Genomic DNA, 27,114 nt, shown 5'->3' with positions numbered 1-27,114 from the left:
AAATAACACTCGATAGTATCAAATATTGAAGCGAAATTCTTTACAAGCGCAGACTTGTATATATAAGTGAAGGAACAGTGGATTTTTGTCAGTTGCTCACCAATTCTTGGTAACAGTCTATCCATGACTTTATCGAGTTACCGACGATTTGATAGAAACATGACAATATATTTATAAATCAAGAACCCCAAATGTATACAAGCATATATAATGATTTATAGTGTAATTCAAGTTCAATTATTTCAATTTTAGAATACCGTCAGAGCATTTTTCTTGCTTTTGCAATGGCATACAGAAAAGTTGATCAAAGAGATAAAAATGGATTGTTTGGAGGAATGTCAGTGTATGGTAAGTCAACGAAGGACTTATTAAAAATACCAGAATATTCCGAAGAGCTGGCGGGCCGATATGAAACAGTAACGTCACGTGAGTGAAGAGGACTATCTTTGTATGTATGTGATATTTTTTGTGCCCTGCCTCACACTTTGTAATTCCATGTTACATCTTGGCTGACAATTGGTAACGTTTAGCAGCTCCGTATATACTGTTTCTGTCTATTTCTGTCCCCTTTTTCAGATATAAACCCTCGCCTAAAAGCGGCAGTTTCCAGTTCAAGCCATCAACGGCTCTTAGTACAAGGGAAACTCTCCATGGAAAGCATGAGAAAACCCCTGGTCTCCAATTTCCTCCCAGAGCTGCGAGGAAGGGGCACGTGCACCACTGAGCAACAGCACTTTCCCGCCACAAATGTTAGAGAAGCCACATACGGGACCATTACGCCCCTATCGTCACTTGCGAAGAGCAGTGCCATGTGGGATCAGCAGACGAAACTGCAGACGATCCTGCCCCAATTGCCCGGCATCAAAACTGTGAGCAACAAGAACTGATTTCAACAACATCATTACTCCGATAGCCATCTTTTCCTTTAGTTTCAAATCCCTCTGAATTCTTCTTATATTTGCTCTCCATTTTATGATTTTACATGCATTGTGATTAAGCTTTCTTTGACGACATATATTTCCCTTCCTCAAAAAAAAAAAAAATCTTCCCCTTAGTAACAAATCTTAGTAATTCTTATTATGAGCGTCAAAATCATTCACTGCATATTTTGTTTTACCCTGTAAATTGAAATTCAAAACGGGTGTATATTCTAGACGATTTGTCACAATTTTAGAGAAAATCGCTAACCCTGCAAAAGAGAGAGCACGTGCACGAGTTTGCCTCCGCTTGGGTTGAAACTCTAGGTAAGAGTCGTTTACTCTTTTAAATCTCATTTTATTTCTAATTAGTTTAGTTTAGAAATATTTGAACTAGATCAAGGTAAATATTTCGGGGAAGTTTATTCTTGAATTTTTTTATAACAAGATTTATTTATAATGCACACAGCATACGTGTGTGTGTGTTATCATTTTTTTCTTTGATCTTGAATAAGAACTATGCACGGTCATTTTGAAAAAAGATGTAAAGATATGTTCACAATATTCGCAGAGAGTGCACCTATCTGAAAAAGTAACATCTTTCTTGTTTTCAGTGGATAGTATAAAGTTACCAGCCATCAACAACCACCATCAGACTGACCCCACATGCCCGGGGGCTGACAGGGGACATCCTCCCCACACACCCCTGATGAAAATAACCAGCTTAGAGGGCGTGGCTCCTGCCAACAACCGTATAACTGTGGACACCTTGCCTTCGCTGCCCCTTTTGCCAAAGGCTGCGCCACGTGGCCAGATTAATCTAACAAAAAATAGTAAGGACTTTTTGACTCAAAGAATTCAAATTTTCAGTTGTGCACATTAAATGTTTCATTCAGTTCTTGAATAAAGGTCTTCTTTTCCATTTGACACCCCCTAACTTCTTTTTCGACCTTCATCTCTCTCTCTCTCTCTCTCTCTCGTATCAATCATACGCACTTTCCTTACAGGCAAACATCATATAAAACACCTCTACAGCACCGCCAATGTCAGGAGCAACATAGAGCAGAATCAGCGTCTACCTCCCGTAGTTGGTCTCGGAATCAAGGAAACCAAAAGCAGGAAATCTGGAGAGAAGGAATAGAATAATTTTTGATTTTCTTGATTTTGAGATAAAATAATTTTAATTCTTGATTTTCTTGATTTAGAATCACTGTTTTAACCTTTTTGGTTGTAGATTATGTGTTTTTTCCTTTTCTTTTCTTTTTCTGTCATTCAGTGCATTTTTGGTCTATATAAGTTAGATGTAAATTGATGAAGTTTTATTCATCTATTTATTTGGGGTGGAGGGGTAAGAAACGAACGGGAAGGTTTGGCGGTCTTTTTCAACTTCTTTTATAAGAACCGAAGCACGTGTAATGGCACTGGTGACAGCTCTACTAGTAATTGCACCAACTTCTAGTGGCTGTCACTGTTGTAATGCAAAAATCTTGGGCACTCGGCAAAACTTTCAGTCGTCGGGTGCGCATTGCCTCCCACTGGATCGCACCATGAATACAGCTGCGCGCTAGTGACACCCGCGAGCAGACGACAGCGAAATATGATAGGTGGAGATCAGAAGATTTAAAATCTTGGTTGACAAACACACACGCCATTTTTTTTTTTTTTTTCAAATCAAAGCACGGAGTATGCTATCTGCTTACCTGTATGAAATGATTATTTGATCTTTCGAGCTTTGTCTATTATGAGAAGTCAATTTTATTCATATTTCTAACGAGTTTTAATTGTAAATAGCAACAGGTTTGTATATAGACCAGTGGAGATGCCCCGCTATGTTTTATTGTAAATAATGCTTTTGAAGGGGCCGGTACAAACGACTGCATTTCAAACGCAAGATTTTGTTTTGTGATTTTATGACCATTTCCAGTGAGTACATAGTAAAATTGAGTTGAAATATCACGGAGTGCTTTTCTTTGATGTCTGTAATAAAGTACAAGTTAAGGAATCTGTAAGCCTTTATTATCACCCAGATACCGAAAATGAGTTTTTTTCCTGCATGTAACTCTACAATAATGCATCTATCTTTGAGCTGATTTAAACAATAAAATCCCTTCAAAAATGTAAAGTATCAGCGTTTATTTCTTTTCGTTGCAATGTATAAGCATAGGCAACTCAAGGCTTTTATCGTAAATTTAACACCTTTCTATTTCGAGGTGAGATAGCAATCGCAGTGGTACGTGTAACCTCATTCCTGAACAAGATTTTATTACGAAAATTGGCAAAGTTGATGTGCATGGCTACAATCCCGTGCGGTCATTTTGGTTAAATTTTTTTTGTCATGAAATTATGGCCCCTCATTACAAATTTGCAACAAACAAAAGTATAATTCTTATTTATTTATTTATTTATTTATTTATTTATTTATATGAAAGAAAAGAGTCCATATATAAAATCACACACATAATTCACATAGGAAAATCACATAATAAGACCGATAAAATCTGAACTAAATTTAAGCTTTTAAGAAAAATCACTGGCAGTGTTTTGGATTACTGAATGGTGTCAATAAATTGGCGTTAAAACGGTGTTCTTGGGTGCTCAATTATTAAGTCTATCGGTAAAGTAAACTTGTAGGCTAAGCAACCATCATTTAATTTTCTCTAAAATATGTTATAATATTTTATATAATACTACAGATTTGTCTTGATTCAAAGAAAACTTAGAACTTTGATCCACTCATCAGCCGACTCGTTAAGTTGGGGCAAACTTTTTTTATGAACAGCAGTCTGGATGTTTCCTATTGCTCTATGCTGTCCCAACTAACGCAATGCATACCTAGAGTTGATCAGTAATATTTTTTTTTTTTTTCGAATTCGTTTAATAAGTTTTATTGTTTTTCTTGCAAAATAATGTTTAGATTTAATCTTTATGTATCTAAATATGAAAGGGTTTTATCTTATTATGGGTCTCTTTGGTAAAAAAAAGAGGTAATGTGCTAGCTTCATAAATCGAAACTAAAGCATAAATTACGGTAAGCTTCGTAAGTTAATACAGCATGGACTCGAAGGAAATAGGTAATACGTCGGCAGAGTTTATACCTGGCCACAGCGATGTTTCATTATTCTCTCAAGTAAGTATGATTATGTCTTGCTTTAAGCCCCACAAGTGACGTTTATGTGTTTTAATTATTTTGATATTCTCTCTGGACAGTAGCAGAAAGAAATTACGTCTGCTGTCAGTCCCATAGTGTAGTAAATGATGTGTAAACTTTTATATTTTGCATTCGCACTGTAGTAGCTTCAGGGCAGTCAGAGATGTAATGAGTAGGGAGAGAGAGTGGGAGAGAGATCGTGTGTGTGTGTGTTTGAGAGAGAGAGAGAGCAACCTATTTAGGCAAACTAGTATTTCTGATAATACACTGTATATTTAGGAAGCCTATATGCTAGTATTACTTCTCTGTCTTTCAGCAAGCCCTGCAGTCGGTAATGGGAGCAATCAGGGCATCCAACGAGCTGCCGGCTGCAGGCAATGACTACGACTTCTACTCCAGCTTTGGGGGATTTAGGGAACTGATGAATGTAGAAGGAAGGAGGGTTTTGCAGTTGTGAGTAAATTTCATTATTATTATTATTGTTGTTGTTGTCGTTGTTGTGGTTATTGGTTAATAAATGTTAACTGTGGAACTTTTTGTTTTAAATTTACCGTCATTGCCATCATCATAATCAATAAAGGAATCATGGTTTTTGTTAATGCATTTAATGTCTAGAATTCTAAACAGGCTTGAACTTTTAAAACAGGAAAGAAAATTTATTTTTGTACCACATTGTATCAGATTTGTTTAAATTATAAATTTCAAGACTTGCTAAAGCACCACAATGCAACCTGCACAACATACATTTCAAATTAAACTTGCTCAAACTCCAGACTTGAAAAAGCAACCTTCTGTTTTTTTTTTTCAGAATGCAAGATTTACTAAAACACCAGAATGTAAAAGGCAACCTGTCTGGTGGAAGTCAGTCTGTTGAAGTAGAGGATAAATTTGATGTACTGGTTGACGCTAATGATCAGATGTTAGAGAGAGTGGTATGTTAAGTTTATAAAAAAGGAATAGTGTGTTTTTAAAGTAGTTCTTTTTTTATCTGTATGTAAAATAGAAAATTCTATAAAAAATGCAAATTTTTCACTCGTTTTGTATTTAAATGTTTTTTCATAACACTTATTTTTGATTTTTTGTTCCTTTTTTTTTTCAGTTCATTTAACTGAAAAATATCTATAAACACATCAGTTAACACATTTCTAACCATTTGATTTATAATGGCTAAGCATTACAATGACTTGGCATTTCTTTTTTCTTTTCTTTTAGAGTTCCTTTCTGGATGAGGCATCTGGTATTAAGAAACAGGACAGCACTTTAGTTGTGGCCAGTGTAACACAGAAACAACACATCAATACCAGCTGGAATAAAAAGGTAAAAAATAAGATCATACACAAATGATGGACCTATTGTGTTAAGTTCACCACAAGAAACCCATCTAATCCTAGTTGTGTCCCGTCCACCAACACGGTATTTAAGATGAAGTTGGATGGGTCTGTCTCCAGGTTATGTTTAGCTCACTATAGAGAGCCAATCTAATCCCTCTGTTACCCCACCCACTACTGTTATATTTGATGTAAGCCTTGTTCTTTTAGTTCAGATTTCTGTTTGTAATCAGCAGACCTGCTGAGATAGATTATGACTGTCAAGTTGGGTTGACCCAATTTCAGTGGAAACACGCCTCAAGAGGGGAACCACTCTAATCATGTCTCTGTTTGTGTTATTCCAGTCGTCTGAAAGCCCAGCCCAGAAGGCCACCAGCTACAGACTGTTAGCTGCAAGGTTTGTCCAGAGACCCCAGCTCAAGTTTCAGGACAAAGTGGACAACTCGCCCAACACATCGTTTGTGCCCAAAATTAAACACAAACCAAATGCTCTGAGATCTCTTGAGGGTAGGTATTGAATAATATTCAAAATTATAAAATATATGCAATATGCCACCCAAAATTAAGTTGTTGTTTTTTTAAGTATGATATAAGTTTTTTTTTTTTTTTTTTTTTTTTTTTTGAAAATTGAACACTGAAGCAATTTTATTTGTCATAATAAATGTTTGGATTTTTTTCAGAGAGTCTTGTGCCAAAAATAATTGACAAAACAGATGAATATGGAGACCAGTTTGAATGGCTGGAGTAAGTTGTAGATAAAATGAAATTGTGTGAAAATACCTGCTGATTTATCAATTAAAGATTCTGATATTGAATTAAGAGGGGGGGGGACAAATGCTTTTCATTTCTTTCTTGACTCATCTCGTCTGAATACAGGAGTTTTAAGTTAGGGGTAGGGAGAGGGGCACTTGCTTCCTGTTCTCCCCTACACCTGTGGCGTCTTTTCCAATTCTTGCTTAAGATACCAAAGAAACATGTCTGTGACAAGTGACACTCAAAGTAAATCATCTTTTTCTCTCATATATTTGATTATCCACAAAAGGCAGTGGTATCAAGAAGAACATAATTATCCAATCAATGTCCTCATACATTGTATGTAATGAATATACAGCTCAATTTTTGAGGTTATCCATGTTAAGAAATATTTTTCAAGTGTTAATTCCTTGATTACACTACATTTTCAGGTACCCTCACCCATATCAGTATGAACTGAACCAGTTCACTCCAAAGGAAGAACAACTCTTAGCCAAGGAACCTGCGGTGAGTCTGTTGTACGTGTAAGGTGATAAAAGGAAATAATCATTTCAGAATAGGAAGGGTTTTGTCCTTGTTTTGAAAACAGTAACTTTCTCCTTACAGATCAGTTAGGATGACTATGTTCAGTATGCACATGTACCTTTGCATGCATGCATGTCTGTAATTTATAATAACAATAATTATAATAATAGTAAAAATGATTGAAATAAGATAAGATTGAGATAATAAATGGCTTTGGAATAAATAAAAAGTATAATGAATTAATGCAAATTAAAGGTTTGAAAGTCCCTAATGACATCTAACTGAAATGCACGCGTATTATTATTTTTAGCCTCCAAAGTCTCTGGAAGACACTCCCCTTACCTATGTTGACACCACTCCGACCCTCGTAGAGATGATAGACAGACTGAAGGAGGAGAAATTAATTGCTGTGGATTTGGAGGTACGTCTGGTCTAACACTTTTTTATACAATAATAAAGTTGTCTCATCGAATTGGAGGAGAAATGTATTGAATACTATTTGACATGTCCCAAGTCCTAACACAAAGTTTTTGGTAGTTGTAAATCTTAAAAAGAGATGGCCATAATGCTCTGAAAGAGGGTTTGGTTCATATAATAATATAAAAATTTTTTATAGGTAAATTTATGCAGGATTTCAAATCAATTAAAATTTAAATGGGACATAAGTCCAAGTGAGGTGTTTCAAATGCAATAATAGACCATACTCCAAGATTTCAGACTTCTATCAAGGCAAAATATGAATATAATGATAATAGATTATACTAGGAGATCCCAATTCAGTCAAAATTGTTATCAGTTCTCCCCTTTTGAATAGATGTCTGTCTTGGAAACTTCAACAACAGTGATCAAATGTAATATTAGGAGACTTGGAATTTAGTTGAAATTTTAAGCACTGTTTTCCTCTTGAATAACTTTCTGTCATGAAATGGAAACTTCATTCAGATTTGTAAAGATCTTTTTGAGGCATCTTGTCCTCAGATAAACGCCAATTGGAATGTAGCCTCCACCGTTAAATTTGGTGAAAATATTATCCAGAATACTCTCTCTTTTACAGCACCATTCTTACAGAACCTACCAAGGCATTACGTGCCTGATGCAGATATCTACTGGAGACCATGACTATGTGATAGACACACTAACCTTGAGGGGGGATCTGTACTTGCTGAATGAGGTCTTCACTGATCCTGGGATTGTCAAGGTAAGGAAAAATGTGAATTATGGGAGAATACTTACATAGGTCATTTAAAGAAAAATTTTATCAATAAGCAAGAAGATATTTTCTACTTGAGCTAAGGACCGAGTTAGGGCTAATGAAGCATCGTAATTTTACAACAAATTGTTGTTATCTTCAGCCAGAATAAGCCATATTTTAAAATTTTTCAAATAGTTCTCATGCCACTAGAGTCCGAGTTATTTACATTTATACATTGATATCCAAGGTTTTCCATGGAGCTGATATGGACATAGAATGGCTCCAACGTGACCTGGGTCTTTACGTGGTGAACATGTTTGATACGGGGCAGGCCTCCAGAGTGTTGAACCTAGCTAGGTATTCCCTGGCGTACCTACTACAGCAGTACTGCCAGGTAGAGGCAGACAAACAGTATCAGCTGGCAGACTGGAGAATGAGGTAGGTTCTCAACCTAGCTAGGTTATAGATTGAACCTAGCTAGGTACTCCCTTGTGTACCTACTCCAGCAGTACTGCCAGGTGGAGCCAGACAAACAGTATCAGCTGGCAGACTGGAGAATGAGGTAGGTTCTCAACCTATCTAGGCTCTACACTGAACCTAGCTAGATACTCCTTGATGTACCTACTACAGCAGAACAGTCTAGTAAGGGCAGACATACAGTATATGTTGACAACTACGATAGAGAATGTGATAGCTTGTCAACCCTGTTTGGTTCTGAACTGAATCGAATTAGGTGCTCTGTGGCCCAGCTACTGGCTGAGCTGGGTTCACAACCGTTCTAGGTTCTATATGCAGCCTATAGTTAGGTACTTGGTTCAGCCTGGGTGCATGGATCATCCTAACTCTAACCTTAAAATGAACTCAAGTTAGCAGCATAATGTATTGCACAGAAAAAGGAATAATATTGAAACTAAGCAGGTCATATAAAGTAAATTGTGATCAGTATTTCTATTTCATTGCAGTTTAGTAAGAAGTTGCCATATCCTGCAGATTAAAAAAAAAGATTTTTGACTCCATATTCCTCCGTTTTTCAGACCTCTCCCAGATGAGCTCATAAAGTACGCCCGTGAGGATACCCACTACTTGTTATACATCTATGAACGCATGAAGAAGGAGCTGATTGAGAGAGGGAACAACCTGAACAACCTGCTTCTGTCTGTGATTGAGAGGAGCAAGCATATATGTCAGAAGGTAATAGGAATGGTTTCACAAGTAATTCATGTCTAGTAATTGGTCTTGGTTTCGTCTCACTTTCTCAACTTAAATTAAGGATGGCCACAAAACGAAGTAACACTAACTGTTGCCCTAAGGCATAAACTTTTTTTAGTAAAATGTACAGTATTTCAGAACTGTGGCCTACTTCTTCTTTATACGTATTGGGTCATCCTTGAGCTAAAAATTTTAGATTTCCAAGTTAAGATAAACTTAAAGTTTTTAGTTTTGATTCAGATTGCAGTCATAATTTGTATTGGTTGTTTCACTGACAGGAAATGGCTGATAATGGTCCACCATTTTATCTTACATATGTCCTGTACATGTTAATAATTTTCCCTTAGTCTTTTAAACTCCACTGAATGTATGCGAATCATTTTTAACCTCATTTTTAAAATTGAATTTACACAAATAAGACATGGTCCGAAGTACACCAAAATAAAAACGATTTCACTTTAAAATTAAAAATGGACTTTAAACTTTACCATTAGACCTACCAGAAGCCAATGTTTACCCAGGACAGCCACCTAGAGTTGTACAGGAAGAGTAAAAAGGTCTTCAACTCTCAGCAATTATCAGCTCTCAGAGACCTGTTTGCTTGGAGAGACGGAATAGCCAGACTGGAAGACGAGAGCACAGGGTAAGGCTTGAATGACAGTGGGGGGTAAGGGGGGAGAGAGAGAGAGAGAGAGAGGGACGTATGAAGTAGGTTGTTGTCAGCTGGAAGATTAGAGTACAGGATAAGGATTTTTCCTTCTAAGGAAAAAGGACAATTTTGCTGTATTTGTTGTTTGTTTGTTTATATAAGATTTGTGAGTAGTGAATTTGGTGTGTGTCTGTGTGTGTGTGTGTGTGTGAGAGAGAGAGAGACAGAGAGAGAGAAAGAGAGAGATTGGATACAGTGAGCTCATACACGATATGAGCTCTCATACTAGTTAAGTTATATAATAATAATGATAATAATATTTGTTCCTTGGTTTTAGTTATGTGTTACCCAACCACATGTTGCTACAGATAGCTGAAGTGTTACCCAGGTGAGTACAGCCGCATTCAGACAAGGTTACTTTGGAAGTGTAATCTAGAGAATCTATAGTTATGATACCAGTTACATTTATTGCAGATCTAAAAAAATTCCTGTCTGAACATAGCATAATATTTAGCTACTTAAACTAACAGACCATTTAATCTTTAAGTTACGACTTCACAATAAAAAGCTCTGTACATGAATAAAAACAACCAATTAGTTTACATATTTGAAAGATGAGATTTGTGTATTTAATTTTAGGGAGAGTCAAGGTGTTATAGCGTGCTGTAATCCTGTCCCGCCTTTACTGAAGCAATATGTGAATGAAATCCACCAGTTTATACTGTGTATTATTTTAGGGAGAGCCAAGGTGTTATAGCCTGCTGTAATCCTGTCCCGCCTTTACTGAAGCAATATGTGAATGAAATCCACCAGTTTATACTGGCTGCCAGAGACAGGCCATTGACCAAGGTGGGGATAGAGATTAAATCACAATGATCTTATAATTACTGTCTGTGCCTTGAATTTAAAGATCTCTCAATCAATAAGTTAGAGAGAGAGAGAGAGAGATTAAATTATTTTGGTTTATGTTTAAATCATTGTATTCAACACAAATCATTACTTTCAGACTGAAGTTTCCAAGAAAGAGTTAAAACCAAATGTATCCCAGCATCCCAAGTATAGGGCAGAACACATTCTTAGGTGCTGCCATGATTGGTCGTGGCAGGAAAAGCGGCAGACGACAGTTGGGGAGAGCAGAGTTCTTGGTTAGTTTTCAAATGATGACTTTGCAGTCTTTTCCATTTTGATACGGAAGTATTTTTTCTCCTTCAAAATCAAGAATTGTATGACCTTAAAAGTAGCTCTGACACAGGGCAAAGGTTGATTGATACAGCATGTATGTAAAACTTTTTCATCAGACATTTATTGATCTATCAGAAATACCCTCAAAACGATAATAAAACAATATTTTTACTGAAGATAATACTCTGTATCAAACAGAAATCTTTTTTCTTTCTCTTAAAAATTGTTTGGATAAAATTCAACATTTTCTTGCTCAATGTAATTATGGGATATTTTTTGTCTTTATTTATGTTGTATTCATTAATTCATTTATTTATGTATTTGTTTATTTCTATATTCATTTTAGATCCTTCGTTGGTATCTACCAAGCCTTCAATGTTTGGGGATGATGCCAAATCCGTTATTGTAGTTAAAAAAGTTCCTTTAATTTCTGCCCTAGCTTGGGACCCAAAGGTAGGATATGTTTTACTTTACGTTAATGAGTGTTTGTTTGTGCATGTGTGTGTTTATGTAAAGATTATTTTTTTAGTCAAAAGCTTGATAAGTAATAACAATCAAATGGAAAACTATTGGACTGAGTGAAGTTAATGAACATATGTGAGAAAACAAAAAAAAAGAGATTATGGGCACTCATGATAGTTTAGGTGAAAAGCCTTTGTTAGCCATATGATCTATGGTGGATATTGCAATTGCTCATTTATGTAATTTGTAACTTATAGCATTGTTAGAATAGATTTTCTAGGTGAAGTTTATTTGTTTAAAGATGCATTTCATTTTCAGGAGGAGATTTTAAAAGGTGCCACAAAAGCTTGCCATACAGCAGCTAGCATACAGAAAAGTTTTTCAAGTCCATTTCATAAAGTAAGTGTCTTAAATTACCTTGCAAATCAAGGCCACAATATGCACATTACTATATTTCAAAACTTGCCACAAATCATTCAGAATATTTCTTTCATATTTCTCATGAAACATTTAATTTACCAAATTTCACTGGTCAGTCTACAGTATTACTGGCATTTGGCAATAGACCTGTGTTGAGGTCACAAACTGCTTTATTCCTGGTCTTGTCTTTTTCCAGTATCTGCCTGCTGATTTGGTGAAAATGGGAGACTCTTTTGCAGTGGAGGAAGAAAACCAAGCAGGAAGTACTGAGGTATGGAGTATATGGCAATGATGATCTCCAGAGAAAGTGTGTGCTCTTTTTTTCTGGGAAAGAGGCACCAAGCTTTCATTCAGTAGTGATGCTGTTATTATTTTCTGTAAACAAAACTAATTTTTCTTTGAAATCTGAATTTTGATGAGTTTGCTTTTATGCTGTGTTTTCACAGTGAATATTTTGATAAACCCATGAAGGCTCACGGAATTGTTGGACTTCATGCGGATTGGTTTAAATCAAAGAAATATTTCTTTCTCAGTGTCTCCTCTCTAGTCCAAGATGGCGACTGATGAAAAATACTCCAAAAAGAACAGCTGTTCAGGAGAATACAGGTAAATTACAAACACATTTTGATTCTCATGGGGCTTGGTTCACACTCACTGCCATACAAAAAAATAAAATAAAATAAAATAAAATAAAAATAAAATGCTTGTGTTTGCTTGTATGCAAATTTAAATTGCTTTCAATTGTGCCAGTAGTTGAAATGAAATACTTTTAAAAAATCAAATGAAAATCAATTATTTATAATGAATTGAAAAAACACAGTGAGACGCTAAACTACATGTTAATGCCCTGATATTATATAATTTAAAAACAAACTTATTAAGTGTTTGTTTTTTTTTTTTTTTTCATAACTGGAATACATATAATAAAATGGGTTCTGCATGACCAGTTAAAGTATTATTATTATTATGACTATTATTAAAATTATAAATTTTCAGCAGTGGACACACAGGTGATCCAGGTTGAAGAACAGGACATCACAGCCCCTATTATATTCCAGGTAATGGGTTCTTTAATGTTTTTTCACTGGTTAACTAATAATAATAATAATAATAATAATAATAATAATAATAATAATAATAGATAAAGGTACAGATAGGGAACTTGTCCTGGAAACAAATTCTGATGGAAGTGGCCCTGGACTTTGACAGGTCTTGGTTTCTTAAAACTCATTTTGAGACTATATTCGAAAGGGTCATTAGCTCTCTTTAGAATTATGAAACAAAAATACCTGTTTGTGCTTTAGATGCCTAGTAAAAAGAGGAAACACTCGGACGTAGACACCAGCTTGGACAGTAGTCAACTGGAAGGAAGGAAAGAGAAAGGAAAACAAAAGCACAGGAAAGATCCAAAGATGCCAACAACATCAGAACCTATACAGCCTTTTGACTATAGTAAGATGGATTATAAAATATTTGAAGGTAACTTTTCAAGGGAGAAATGTGTGTATGGAAATGTGTAAAAAGAAAAACTAATTTTTTCAATCAACTCAGCGGTTGTTGGGTCATGTTTCATTTGGATTTTTAATTTTTTGTAGAGGGTTTTGATAATTCAGGAATGTGGCATAAGTGTCATTTGGGGGACCCAAGGTGTAAAATAAAAATTATTTCAGATAATAATATAAATTGACTGTCATGAGAGCTGATAATGCTAAAAATAGAATTCATTTTGCATGAAATGCCTTTTTATTTTGAATGTGCTTTTAGACCAATATATAGACATTATTTCACATACATTTATATATTATCACTGTATTGTAATTTTTTATTTTTCAGAGAAAGAAGGAAAGAGTCATAAAAAACATTATGATCCAAATAAGCACCATTCTGGGAAGTTTAAGGTATGACATTGAAATTACTGGTTTGATATAGTCCCTGAGTTGCTAAATTGCAGTTGGTCTTTTTGTTGTCGGCTGTTACTGAATATTGTAGAGAATTTTCAAGTTAAACAATGTGTTATTTATGTAATAAAAGACTTGGTTTATAAAGGCATTAGAATTTATATTTATAATTGAATGACCTTGACCTTAGTCTCTGGTATAAGACTTGGTATTCATATTTGAATGACCTTGACCTTATGACCTTGACCCTTTCAGGGTGGCTCCAAGCCTAGTCTGAATCCTAGATCTGGGAAGAAGAGTATGACATACACACATAGTAACAAGGGACACAAACAAGGAGGATCAAAACTTAGCTGGCCAAAGAGGTAGCCAGAAACTGGAAAGAAAACTTATTTAACACACTGCTGCTTTAGTTGACCTTGTTTTGAAAAACAGGGGAAGAATGTTGCAGCAGTCTAATTATTTCATGAAAAGGGCAGCCTGTGCAGTGATCTGGTAATCTGATGACAGACTGACTGGCTGCAAATCACGACTGTATCTGCAGAGATCTCGTGGCTCAGGAGGACAGTGTGTCTGACACAGAGTTATCACACAGTGGCTCATACGTCACTTACCGTGCATGTACATGCAGCAGCCTAACACAATACAAGGGACCAGCCTGCTATTAAGATATGATAGCTGATACATACACCGTGCCTGGCAATAAAATAAGTGATGTGACTTTTAAACCAGAAACCTCTGCCGTTATTAGAATAAAGGTCACGTGGCAAACAGAGTTCCTATCGTGCTTTGGAATGTTAGATCACATAGGAAGCAGTTTGGGTGTCCAGTGACGTCACTGAGGCAATTAATGTTTGATCTGAACAGAAATCCCTTTGCTTTTCAAAAGTGGCATGACAACAGACTAAGATAATAGAATATTTTCTTTAAAATAAATACCATTTTACGGAATTAATGTATTTTGTTTGCTTGTTTTCCCTTCATTACAAAAGTTTACATTCAGTATCTTTTTCCGAAGAACTCCTTATTAAATAATCTACATTTATAGGTCTAGTCTATAAGCACCTACAGAATATCACATTAACTTTTATTTTTGTCCCTAAAAAGCATTTTCTTCACAGTATATTTTATACATATCGTTAAAATTTTGAAATTGTATCGAAGTCGGAGTTTTGCAACATGGCAAACTTGAGTAGAAAAGATCTCATAATTTGCACATGATCCTTTTATCAGCCCCTTCGTGAGTTTGGGTTCAACTGGTGCAGTTTCACAGGAGAAGCTGCCGTTAGATGCGGAATACAGCTACTATTGAACTTGAAAAGGAAATCATATTCTGGGCATCTTAATGTGACCTTGAAGTTGACCTTCTTTTCCTCATAAAATGCACTTCTCATATTTACCAGACCCTGTTTCTCCACAATTATAACAGACACGCATAGGTACCATATACTATTTAACTTGAATAAGACTAATCTCGCTGGCAATAGAATAGTTGATAATGCATTTCTTGCTAGTGTTTTAAATTTTTTTTTTTTTTTTTTTTTTTTTTTTTGAAATCGTTGTATGTAATGTAATGATAAAAGAATGAAAGTATAAATGCATAGGTTGCTTTATGAAGGAAGGGATGATTTTTATCTGTATTACTAGACTGCACTAAATACCCGTCTTCGCTGTGGAAATATATCATTTACCTTATCTTACCGGTAATGAACAGTTCCAGTTTCATTAAAAAAAACATACTCCTTGTCTCTTATCATTTTGCAATCTTTTGCATGGCACATTTTTCTCCATTTTCCTTATCAAAGTACTATTTTCTCTACGCCTGCTTTCTATCTGTCTGATATCTTAAAGCACTGTTTACCCTCTGTCATTTAAATTTTATTTCATTTTTTTTTTTTAATATTTTATTTTATTACATCACTCTTTTATTTGCAAAATTTCTCGCACAGTTCAGAGATGTGCACAGAATTATCAGAGAGACATCTGTGGCTTTCTTGTAGACAATAGTCCAAGTGGAAAAACCACAAAAGACCCGTAACTGTGTTTACACATATATATCTTAGTCTCAATCTTTTGCGCTCTCTCTCTCTCTCTCTCTCTCTCTGCACTTGTAAAAAGACAGATTTTACGAATAAAAAGGGATGCTTTTATAAACAATAGAACTATTCACAACTGGTCCAGAACGCCGATTCTGAAGCGTTCGTCTAACAGTGAACGTATAAGCAGGGCCATTTAGATGGCATTGTAATGTCAAAGTGACAAAAATGCACAACCTCACAAGGCTATGAAAACAGATGAAATGGATTGTTGTTGAAACTAGTTAATCACTGTTAAATTGATCATAAAGTAGTTATAGGTTGCATTTCCGTTCTCAGCGTGACCAATCGTTCGCTCGATAGTCCTTCCAGGTGTTACCTTGCTCAGCTTTTAGTTTGTTACTATTACCAATGGAATATTAGTAAAGGTCCAACTTTGTTACTACCCTTAAGCCTAATTCTTTTCATCGCATGTTTGTTTGTACTATTATTTGGGACAGTGCGAGTGATTCCAAAGAGAGATATATCCGTACCCGCTGCACTCCATCATTACTGATTTCAAAGAAAGATATTATTTTCCAGCAATTAAAGTGGTTGATGGACACTGGGCGATATGGCACAACTTCCGTGTTGTGTCACAGTGACCGAGGCCGCGCTCAAGACGGTTGTGACAAAAACCGTTTTAGCCCGAACTTCCGGGAGTAAACTTTAAATTTTATTTTATGCTCTGTCATGTCTTTGCCTTTATAATTCCTGGAGCAGCAGCGGCGAGCAAGATGTTTTCTTCTTATTATTTTATTTTTTATCTACAAAGCGAACAATGAGTTCACATCAACTACTTCCTGAGTTGAAACGGTTTTGGTTAAAACAGACCGAGCACGGTTATAGCTTATCTCACTTATTTTTGTCAGCCTTGGTTGATTTTGGTGTTTTTGCGGTGAAAATGGACACGGCCTTGTCAGATTGAAGGTATATAAATTGCTGACGCAGAAAACCTCTGATTTTGATTCTTTCCACGCAGGAAACAAATTGTCAAAGTTTCTCCACAGAGGAATTCACTGCCAGACGCCATGAAGGTTGCGTTGATATTTTGTCTCTGCTTGACTGTTGCTAGCGCTTTCGCTCGTAAGTTTTTGACAAGTTTTTTATCGCTTATTTAACTTTTGAGATCGTGTTTTGGATTACTTTTTCTGTTTTCATCTCACATGTTCGTACAGTTACTTCACTCAACAACTACGTGTTCCAGCATTTTTTGGTCGAAGGGAATGTACATTATTCCCATTAATTCTGTGCTCATTTGATGAAATATTTTAATAAAAAACTTAAATAGCCTTCTACTTGTATCAGTTTCATCAAAGGGGAATTAACACTCTCTGTTGAAAATGCTTTAGCATGGTTTATTTTACTATGTTTGTGTCAACTGCAAGTAAAAGTTCGAGGTCTATAGACCAATGCATTATCAGTTATGTTTTATTTCAAATCACAGTTTTAAAGATGAAATGAAAGGAAAATAAAAAAAAAAGATAATTTGCTATAAAGATAGGCATAATTTGATCAAATGACAGACGCTAGCAAAAGAATGACGCTGGCGCGAAATACATTAAAAAACAAAGATATACTGAAAGTCCAAAGAAAAAGTATAACGCATGTAATAAATGAGAAAATAATGGGCATGGAAAACGAATTCTCACGATTGTTTTCTTTTTGTCAAGATTACTTTCTCATTTTGAAAAAAAATGGAAGTTTTTGTTGTGACAAAACTAGAGATGTTTGCTGTTCCTGGCTGGCTATGGGACTTCTCTGTTGGACAATTGATTTTTTTTTTTTTTTTTTTTTTTTTGTCAATAATTATGTGTGGAATTATACATCAAATACACTGTTTGCACAAAATGGAATAGCCAGAGAAAAAAACATAGAAACAGACTATCACCTTAATCTCATTTTGTTATCTTCTGTTCCTATTTCTTCAAGACAGTCGACTTAAAAGTTATCTTTACTCATCCTTAAGTTAACAGAGTCGTCTGCTTAATTGGAGGTAAAATAGAACACTACATTCACGTTTCCATGATATATCATTTTTACCAACGGAAATGCATCCATAGTGGTCAAATGGGAAAAAATGGTGCCCTTTCTGATCTGGCAAGTTCCATATGAATGTTCTCTTTGATTTCTAGTGAGAAGCGGTGGCCCCAGCCTCCAGGATGGCCCTATGCTCGTTGACGTCAGAGTCGCGTGCTGTAAAATGGGAACACGCGCCTCCAACAAGAGCTGCGCGGACAGGGCCGCTACTCTCTCTGAACCCTGCAAGTCGGCCTTCCTGGGTTGCTGCTCCGACCCTGCCGATGTTGGGGACGCTTTCTAACTTCAAACACAATGGATGTTAAGTAGGCTTATAAACCTTTATGTTTATCATACCTTTGGGCCCTTAATCTTCTTAATTCAACATTTCATTCATTTATCCAATCATTTGTTTTTCTAATACCTCAGTGTTATTAATCTAATATAACATTAGTATATACTTTTCTTGTATTCTTTTTTTCATCTGTCATATCTATATGCTATTATTATTATTATTATTATTATTATTATTATTATTATTATTATTATTATTAATTTTCCATTTCCCTAGCTCGACGCCATACGGATAGTGAAATCGTGAAGGAAAGTTCACTCAAACTGCTACCCTGAAGAGATGAAAGCCTACATCTGCTGTTACTACATTGAACTACTTGATGATGACATTTGTTAAATGTTAAAGCAAAGCACATCGATTTCTCATCAGTTCTTAGGCGTTGTAAAATAGAATAGTGAAATAAACTGACAATGAAAGTTATAAGACATTTTTTTACTGCTCGCTTTAGCATACTGTACATGGGGATATCCTGACCATGTTCTTCACTTCGTGCCTTTCAAACGACATGTCAGTTCACCACATGAACGCGCTGGCCCCGGAGGACGCGAAAACGAACAGTGGCTCTCGTGGGTGCGCGCAAATTACCTTCTGTATAAAAAAGCTGTCTTGATCACTGTAATCACAAGGTCCTTCAGACACTTCTTAAGTCGATGCCTTCGGATCGGGGACTTGTGGGCTGCTGTCTGACGTCACTTCCGGATTTCGATTTTCCATTTCTTTCTCTTTGACGCCAAGTTTGGACCACTTTTGTTGCTTTCCTGAAGCATACATGGCGTAGATGACCACTCCCGCCAGCTCCAGTGTCGCTGTCACCCAGAACACGTGAGCCCAATCGTCAGGCGCCTGGAGATATATATATGGCCGCATTCAGAACAGTGGACTAACTAGTCCGTGGGTCAAATATGGCGACCCACTAAAAAGCTTGTCGTCTAATCCGCTAACAGATACTGAATAGATTCCCCGCGGGGAAGTATTCAAGTGGGTCGGCAATATTTGACCCTCGGACTAGTTAGTCCATTGTTCTGAAGGCCGTTAGTGTTAGTGAGAGAAATAATTTAAGATACCATAGAAAACCCACTTAAAAAAGTCTTAAAACGCAATCCATGGTTAAAATTTAAATCAATATTAACCACATATACGTATGATGATTGTAATTATCAATGGTATGGTATGTTTGTTTGTGTAGGTGGGTTTATATCATTCGAAGTGTTGTGTTCCAGACACGTTACCCGTGACTTGGTCAACCTGGCCACCGCTGTGGGCATCACCATGCCTCCCACACCCCCCATCTTGGATATCCCCATCAATATACTGGCGTAGTCCCTAGCCAGATCAAGGGGGTTCGCTTGGTACCCTACAGGGTATAAAAATATATGAAATCATGCAACGCCATTTTTTGCGAGAATAATTTTTGAATAACGTAAAAAGTCTGCAGGGTGGGATAGTTTGATAAAAAAAGTATACCATGATTATGATTACTTTACGTCAGGATACGCCATGGATACGCCATGTTTTATTTTTCAAAAGGTGGGGGGAGGGGCGCGTAAACCCACCCCCTCACCCCAAACATATACATGTATGCATAACAAATATGATGGTCAAGAAAGTCTATTACGTTTGTTCGTTTGACTATAGGTGTCGGCACCATACCTGATGCAGCTATTCCGCTGAAACCGCAAGATAAGCAAAACAATATGACGGCCAGCACTTCACTTTTTACAAAACCCATGGCTATGAGAATACTGGCCTCTGCGGTAAACCCTGGAATAATCAAGATCAACATTGACATGAGGGCTCGTTGAAGAAGTGAGAATATCTAAAGGAAAGATTACTTTTTTCAAGTAAATTGAAACTAAACTGTAGACGACTTTGTATATAAGGACGGTGCTTTAAATGCAAAAAGAAAGGAAGGAAAAATGAAAGTAAATACATGCATCTTTTTATGTATGTCTACGTTATCAGTTAAATTACACAGCCTTCACACCATTTCACTGCCAAAGTAAATACACTAAAGTGTGTCACGGACGATAGCTAAAAAACTGACATGATATAACGCAATGCTTATATTTAATGGCACTTGATAACACTTCATATATTGCCTCTGATTCATCCACGGTTATATCAACTATTTCATCATGCCATGCCATGCCATGAAGATAAATATACAGTTACAGACAGCGCCATACACACCGCAGCAATTAAACAGTTTCCTGGCCAGTGTCCTGGGTATCAGTTTCTTCTTCAGTATTGTGTCTACAAGAAGTCCCCCTACGGAGACGGTTACAGTGGTCACGAAGAACGGAAGGGCGGAATACAGGCCGATCTGCAAATAAAATAATTTTCCCTCGATTTAACTCGATTTTTAAAGACATGCAATGCGCGTCAGACCTATATATAACAAATTATATGGTCTTCCGTCGATTTTTCGTTTCTCCAAATATTTATTTATTCATTTATTTATTTATTCTTATTTTGTCATTGCACTTACCAAGTCTATACTCCTTCCAAACGTATTGTCTAAATACTCGGGCAGGTAATTTGTGACAAGTAACAGGACCCAACTTCTCGTTGTCCCGGCAACGAACACCGCCCACACCGCAGGCGACGTCAATATGTCCTTCCAAGGTATACTTTTCACCTATATACGACGTTATTAAAATGCCTTGTGATAACTATTATTATAATGTAATGTAACGTAATGCAATGCAATAAAATACAATACAATACAACACAATACAGTACAGCATTTAAGTCACTGCTATTCTATTCTAGTGAAAATTCTGCAGCAGTCGGAGTCGATTACTCAACAAAAATCTTTACTTTCTCTCGCAAAAGGACATTTCATAATGATAAATCTGAAGTGGTTGTTGGATGTTATAGAAATATGAAAATCAATACAAAAATAATAAATAGCTAAATGATTTTATGTTTCATCTTTTAACAGATTCTAAGTTTGAGATGGAATTTTACTTTGTCCTTTGAACTCCCCGACGTTGCTCCGACGTTTTCCTTTTCGAACAACATTCTTTCTTTTTCGCCAAGTCTATCTGGAGACTTGTGCGGAGACTCAAACACAAATACGAACCACACAATAACCCAAAGACCTCCAGCGCCACCTATTGTAAAGAAAAATTATCTTAATTATCTTTCACTTAATCTATGTATATTTAAGCACCTGTTTCTTAATGTGTACGTCCTATCACGTCCATTAACAAATATTATGACATTTGATATTTGATATCCATTGGCATACTTATCGATGCTTACACATATTTATTCATTTATCTACTTATTTATTTATATTTTTTTATTTAATACAAAAGCACAGGAGAGGAGCTTCCATCGGTTTTACGGCAAGTTTCTCTGCTACACATAATCTCTGTTTGTCTACTCACTGTACATGTAAAATATATACTCCCATCCAACGTGACAATTTACTATGCCCGTCAACAGCATTGCCACTGCCGGCCCGCAGTAAGCACCTGAAAATATACGAGTAGACACTTTCTTTACACACATACACACACACACACACAGAGAGAGAGAGAGAGAGAAAGAGAGAAAGAGAGTGAGTCAGTCACATTGTGATTCATAAATGATCCCCGGCAATCATTCGCCTCACCCTACCCTACCCCCTGCCAAAAAGTTTAAGTAATTAATTTATTGATTGATTGAAAGGTGGAAAATATATTTCACTGAAAGGCTTATCTAATTTGTGTCTTGTGAAGCGATTTACATCAGAACCGGTCCAGGTAATTCATTTCTTGAACGGACAGTATTTTTAATTCTCCCATTCCTTAACCTTGGTGACGCACCACATACCCAAACCGGTTTGAATTTAATTCGTGACTAAGAGCACCCCCCCCCCCTCCTTGTGTCGGGGGCACCATAAATGTCGAAAGGTTATCAGAAATTATGCAGATAGAGCCACTCTTTCCGATTATATTTTCGATAATTTTATTTAATTGGGCACACTTATTGACTCAGTCCCATATGCCTTGATAAGTGACACGGAACTTGGAATAAACAGTACCTCGATATCTTAATTATGTTATACCGTAAGGTGTTTGCTAGGGCCCATCATACACCTATACTAATATATAATGGGTCCAAAGTATATTCAAATAACAATAGATTGTGATCTGTATTAGAATGCTTATCATGTGGAAACAAATCATTCATTATGAGCAGTGTCGTAAAATATGGAATATTTAATTAGTCATTCAACAGTTTGCTATCTTTGCGTTGAAATGGATAGGCTGACACTGTATTACGAGATAACCTTTGTGAACAAACAATGGAAAAATGGTGATAAAAAAAGCACAACATTAGTCTTCGTCTGAACAATACATAAAGAACTAAATGAAATGTCCATTCATGCCAAATCCACGATGTTATTGACTGAGGAGCCCGGAATTTTGTTATACATGTTTAGGATGATATTCTTGAGTGTGAAGAGGAAGATATTAAATTTTTTCTCTCCCATTGTTCGAGATGGAAGCGAATGATTAGACAATGGGCAGGTACGCTGCTTATTATAACTGTCTTGGGTGTTTTATGGTTCGGTTGATGCTTGAATTCAGGGGTTTGGTTACCTGATAATGAAAATAAAGCCAGTCGGTTTTTCTCGTTCTCTGGGGCCCAGACGCTCCATATTCCTTGCATGGATGGAACAATTACCCCCTGGAAATACAGTTTTTCTATGGTATGAATGTGAGTGTTGCGTTTATCATAGACTGCAACATTATTTTTAAGTTATCAACTCTGTTCTTCACAATATGTCAGATCATTTAAATATTAGTATTGTCCCCTCAAGAAATCACTGAGTTACACGTCACAAAACGCATCTTTTCAATTATTACTAGTAGCTTTGCAACTATCGAACTGAACGTAACGCCACAAAATTTCTGTGTGTTACGTCACATACACTTCACCCAAATGACGTGTCACATCTGACGTCACTTACCTCAGCTAAGCCCTGTAACACTCGTATGGCTACCACGTAACCAAAATGCAAAGGCATAAGAGTCGGTATAAGGGCAAACAGTGCAAATGTTACCAAGTGGGCACCGGCAAATACTCTGAAGAGAGAGGTGTTTCATTAGCACATGTATCACACACGTTGGTGTCAATCTGTAAAACTTGCTAATAACATATCGGTAAGCAAATGTTCAGTAAAGTTATAATTCCGATACTTGGAATTGATGGAATTTTAACTGACACTTTTAGAAATCTTGCACAAACGTTGCCAAATTGGCATCGGCAATTACTCTGAAGAGAGAGGCGTTTCATTAGCACGTGCACCGCATACGTTGGTTCCTTTTGAAAGTGCTGGTATTCAAAATTAAGGGTATTGTAAGCCTTTATTAACATCTAGGTACCGAAAATGAGTTTTCCTGCATCTAATTATTCAATATTGCATCTATCTTTGTGCTGATTTAAAAGAATATAAAAAGTATCTGCGTTTATATTTCTTGTTGCAATGTATAAGCATATGCAAATAAAAGTTCTATTTTAGGTGAAATAGCAATCGGTATGGGGCGTAACTTCATCACTGAACAAGATTTTATCACGAAAATTGGCTACGTTGACCACAAGTGTATGGACTACAATCCCGTGCGGTCATTTTGTTATGGAGTTAAGAGCCCTTAATCACAGATTTTCATAAAACAAAGGCATTATGTCGCTTTATCAAGTCACCTGTGAGCGGGAAATGCGGCAGCAAGTATTCCCCCTGGTATCTGTGTAATAATGTAGCCATAGCCGTATGCACTGAATACCCACCCAACATCCTCCGTGGTCCAAGCCAGCCGCTGGTGGGAGATGCACTGAGAACAAGATTTGAAAATAAACGAATAATTATAATTAATAACTTCATTAAGTTATGTACTCAGGCGGTTCTTTTGCTTAAAAAGGGAGAGGGGGATTGGGTTTCCTCGTTACGGTAATGTATAAGACTTGGTAAATAGCCTATAACACTTATTGTGATATGTAAGCCCATAACGTAAGGATAGAAGAAAGCTTGGTCTTTTCTCGTTTGATGCATTATTTTTGAGAGGGAGAAATGACGATGGGGTACCTCCTAACGCGATGAGTGCGGGGGGGGGGGGGGGGGGGATGACGTAACCTCTACGCCCTACCCTAGATCCGTCATTGCATCAGCCGTTGCCTGCCTGCAAGAGTGCACGTATTTCGAGCTTTTCATTGGGAAAGATTGTGTGTTTTAGATAAGAAAGAAAAAAGCACTTAGTAAATAGCATAAGAACACTCATTTTTTTGCCTCTCTCTCTCTCTCTCTCTCTCTCTCTCTCTCTCTCTCTCTGTGTGTGTGTGTGTGTGTGTGTGTGTGTGTGTGAGAGAGAGAGAGAGTGCGAATATGTATATATAATTTCTTTATCTTCGCGTTGTTACGTACGTGTGTGTGTGTGTGTGTGTGTGTGTGTGTGTATTTGACAGAAAGACACACAGGCGGAGAAAATTCGAGATAGAAAGAAAATAGTTCACCTTAACGCTTTCCTCAGGTCTTGTTGTATTTTTTGCTACTATACTCGTCACAGTCACAGCCAGCACACTACGCAGTCCAAACGATATACACAACCCCAGAAACCCCAGCACAGCCACCACGTAACGTCTCGGGATGCACCCACAACACGCTGGCATCCTGAGAGTAAATCAATCAAACAAATTCCTTGCAGATCAATGAGAGCCACTGTCCGCGTGCGTTTAATTTTCTCCTCCGAGAAACTAGAACTGAATTCGTCAAATGCCTGCTGTTGTCAATATTTTAGCAACAATGTATTTTAGCAACTCGGTTCAAGTCTTGAAAAAAACCAATAAATGGTGTAGTTGCTGTCTTTTTAATCCCTTTTCCTCCAAGTTCGCTCATGGGTTCTATTAGTTTTATAACGTGTTCCTCGGTATCCAACAGCTTTAAATTTGGTCGCCTCTTCGTAACTTTTTTGTTTTGACCCTTTGACAGTTGTCGCTTTTTTATCGCGTTGTGACAGGGCACGCGTCCCAGTTCTAGCGAAGGACGTGTTTACACTTGGCTAAAATGGATCGATTTGAATGACTTTCACTTAACATATGACGTCATCTGACATATATTACAGTTTCTATCACGATGGATCGAATAACATTGCCACTGGCTAGATAACGAGTCCACTCCTCAGTGGAAAGCTAACAGTATTTTGATCGACAGTTTGTAAATATTTCCAACGTGTAACCCGCTCCCTAAAATCACGCATTGTTTTGATGTTACAGGTATAGGCTTATGTGTGGCGACACAAGTACAATGTCTAGTCTAGGTACCTTACTTCCTAGACGACAATAGATTACTGTATTATAAGATAACTGGATTATTGGATATAATGCTCCTCGTATTTTGGGGACATCTGATATACACGTGCCACTTGAGGAAAAGTGCTCCCGGACTGCGCATTCGAAATAGATAAATCGTATGAATGGGTAAATTAATTAAATGATAGACGGTCGGATGGATGGATGGATGAGGAAAGAAGAAATGAATGAATGAATGAAAGAAAGGAAGAAAAGGAAGAAAGAAAATAGGGAGGGAGGGAGGGAAGGAATTATGGATGGATGAAAGGGCAAAAATGCCAACAGAAAGACAGATATCCACGTGCACTTCAATTCTACTGTCTGGGTACATTTTGTGAGATTAAGAAAATGAAATCATAGCGGTAATATTCTTCAAGAATAAATCCGTCAAACGTTAAAGTTGCAGGCAAAAAGACATTTACTCTGATAACAGTCTTTTCTCTTTCAAACTGTGACGCATTACGACCATTAAAAACATATTTCAAAGAAGCCATCATATTAATTATGAAAATACTTCAGCTGATATGAAACTTATTACTGAAAACTACAAGCTGGGTATTTGCGTAAATCGTGTTTACCGTGCTTTCAGCAACTTAATCAGCACGTGAAAACAATGAGACGTGTCACTGAAAAATGCGTAAAATACGCTTAAGTGTGTAGAGGCGACAACCTCGGCCACCCTGAGTAAAAGAGCACATTGAAAACCCACATCTTTTATACGCATGCCTCTAATTGTAGACAGAATGTGAGTTTCTAGAGACGCCTGGAACTCAGGTGACCATTATTTTCCTTTAAAAATTCATAAAAGTGTCCTCAATAGTGCTTTCAAGTAATTTGACTGAAAAACATTGCGATTGTGCCACTAGACATCATTAACGTCACTGTTTGGAAATTGTATTTTTCACAAAACCACGCTTCGAATATTATGCGCCCTCGTTCGCCTAAACCTTGAAATTGTCATATGAAAACATAGGCCTATATACTGCGAATAAATAAATAAATAAATAAATAAATAAATAAATAAATAAATAAATAAATAAATAAATAAATAAATAAATAAATAAATAAATTTAAAAAAATAAATAAATAAAACGTGAAATAAAGAAATTGAACAGTATTGAATAGAAAATGAATTTAATTCTGAATACGTGTACGGTGAAAGGCATTATTTAAAAAAGGCCCTATAGTTTTAAATATTTAATAAAATTGGGGATATTGACCGTGTTAAAACGCCCATCATGCAACCTGAATAAATTCAGATCCGATAAAATGCAGAACCTGCAGTTGCTTCCCTTTGGGACTCGTAAATTTATACATGTCTAGCTTTAGTCTGGGGGGCGATCCCATTAAAAATAAATTAATAAAAATAGGCTATATATAGGCCTAAAGATTAAATTGGGTAAAAGCAAGGTGAAAGAAAATCTTTGTAGACACAGTTCAAATTATGCAGCTGTCTTCTAAAAGAATAGATATCGTGACTTAAAGACCGAAGAAATTTACAAGTGTCGAAAATTTCAACAACGCTCCCAACTCTCTCCCCACCTCATATCCCCCCCCAAGCAATACATAATCCCTTTCCCGCCCAAACTCCCACACATGAAAGTCCGTATTATGGGTCTAAAGTATGTTTCAGGTATATATTTT

The 27,114-nt window shown here is 36.5% G+C and overlaps 3 protein-coding genes and 1 long non-coding RNA gene across 5 annotated transcripts; 3 read left to right on the top strand and 1 right to left on the bottom strand.

Annotated features, from left to right (window-relative positions):
• The first annotated feature begins 214 nt into the window (after positions 1 to 214).
• LOC147759761 (uncharacterized) lies at positions 215 to 3,216 on the top strand. The gene is made up of 5 exons (XM_086995960.1): positions 215 to 348; positions 577 to 869; positions 1,175 to 1,244; positions 1,532 to 1,750; positions 1,925 to 3,216. The coding sequence occupies exons 1-5, from the start codon at positions 285 to 287 to the stop codon at positions 2,056 to 2,058; spliced, it is 780 nt and encodes a 259-aa protein (XP_086852086.1). The 5' UTR covers positions 215 to 284; the 3' UTR covers positions 2,059 to 3,216.
• A 676-nt stretch (positions 3,217 to 3,892) lies between these two features.
• Positions 3,893 to 13,320, top strand: LOC106177915 (exosome complex component 10-like). Of its 2 annotated transcripts, none has more exons than XM_086996007.1 (21): positions 3,893 to 4,044; positions 4,382 to 4,518; positions 4,874 to 4,997; positions 5,278 to 5,382; positions 5,738 to 5,900; positions 6,074 to 6,137; positions 6,578 to 6,653; positions 6,982 to 7,092; positions 7,726 to 7,869; positions 8,111 to 8,301; positions 8,898 to 9,054; positions 9,567 to 9,715; positions 10,059 to 10,109; positions 10,459 to 10,570; positions 10,728 to 10,866; positions 11,250 to 11,356; positions 11,684 to 11,764; positions 11,982 to 12,056; positions 12,319 to 12,391; positions 12,785 to 12,843; positions 13,090 to 13,320. In XM_086996007.1, exons 1-21 carry the CDS (start codon positions 3,970 to 3,972, stop codon positions 13,303 to 13,305), a joined length of 2,409 nt encoding a protein of 802 aa, XP_086852133.1. In that variant the 5' UTR covers positions 3,893 to 3,969; the 3' UTR covers positions 13,306 to 13,320. The 2 variants fall into 2 exon arrangements, with proteins under 2 accessions (XP_086852133.1, XP_086852132.1); XM_086996006.1 differs by having other exon boundaries at positions 12,782 to 12,843.
• A 3,275-nt stretch (positions 13,321 to 16,595) lies between these two features.
• Positions 16,596 to 18,555, top strand: LOC106177936 (uncharacterized). Its single transcript, XR_015331164.1, has 3 exons — positions 16,596 to 16,844; positions 17,894 to 18,103; positions 18,349 to 18,555. It is a non-coding gene; the product is annotated as an uncharacterized LOC106177936 (long non-coding RNA).
• Positions 18,556 to 18,617: 62 nt separating this feature from the next.
• LOC106177935 (vesicular glutamate transporter 2) lies at positions 18,618 to 25,457 on the bottom strand. The gene is made up of 11 exons (XM_013560883.2): positions 24,637 to 25,457; positions 23,833 to 23,960; positions 23,099 to 23,213; positions 22,728 to 22,815; positions 21,528 to 21,614; positions 21,103 to 21,248; positions 20,621 to 20,770; positions 20,323 to 20,455; positions 19,783 to 19,893; positions 19,362 to 19,486; positions 18,618 to 18,975 (listed from the first exon to the last, which is right to left on the bottom strand). The coding sequence occupies exons 1-11, from the start codon at positions 24,790 to 24,792 to the stop codon at positions 18,775 to 18,777; spliced, it is 1,440 nt and encodes a 479-aa protein (XP_013416337.2). The 5' UTR covers positions 24,793 to 25,457; the 3' UTR covers positions 18,618 to 18,774.
• Between the last annotated feature and the right edge of the window lie 1,657 nt (positions 25,458 to 27,114).

Source organism: Lingula anatina, chromosome 9 (genome assembly GCF_051362555.1).
Source record: "Lingula anatina isolate TDL-2025a chromosome 9, LinAna3.0, whole genome shotgun sequence".
NCBI lineage: Eukaryota > Metazoa > Brachiopoda > Lingulata > Lingulida > Lingulidae > Lingula > Lingula anatina.
Note: the sequence above shows the minus strand (reverse complement) of the source record. Positions and strands in the feature narration are given on the sequence as shown.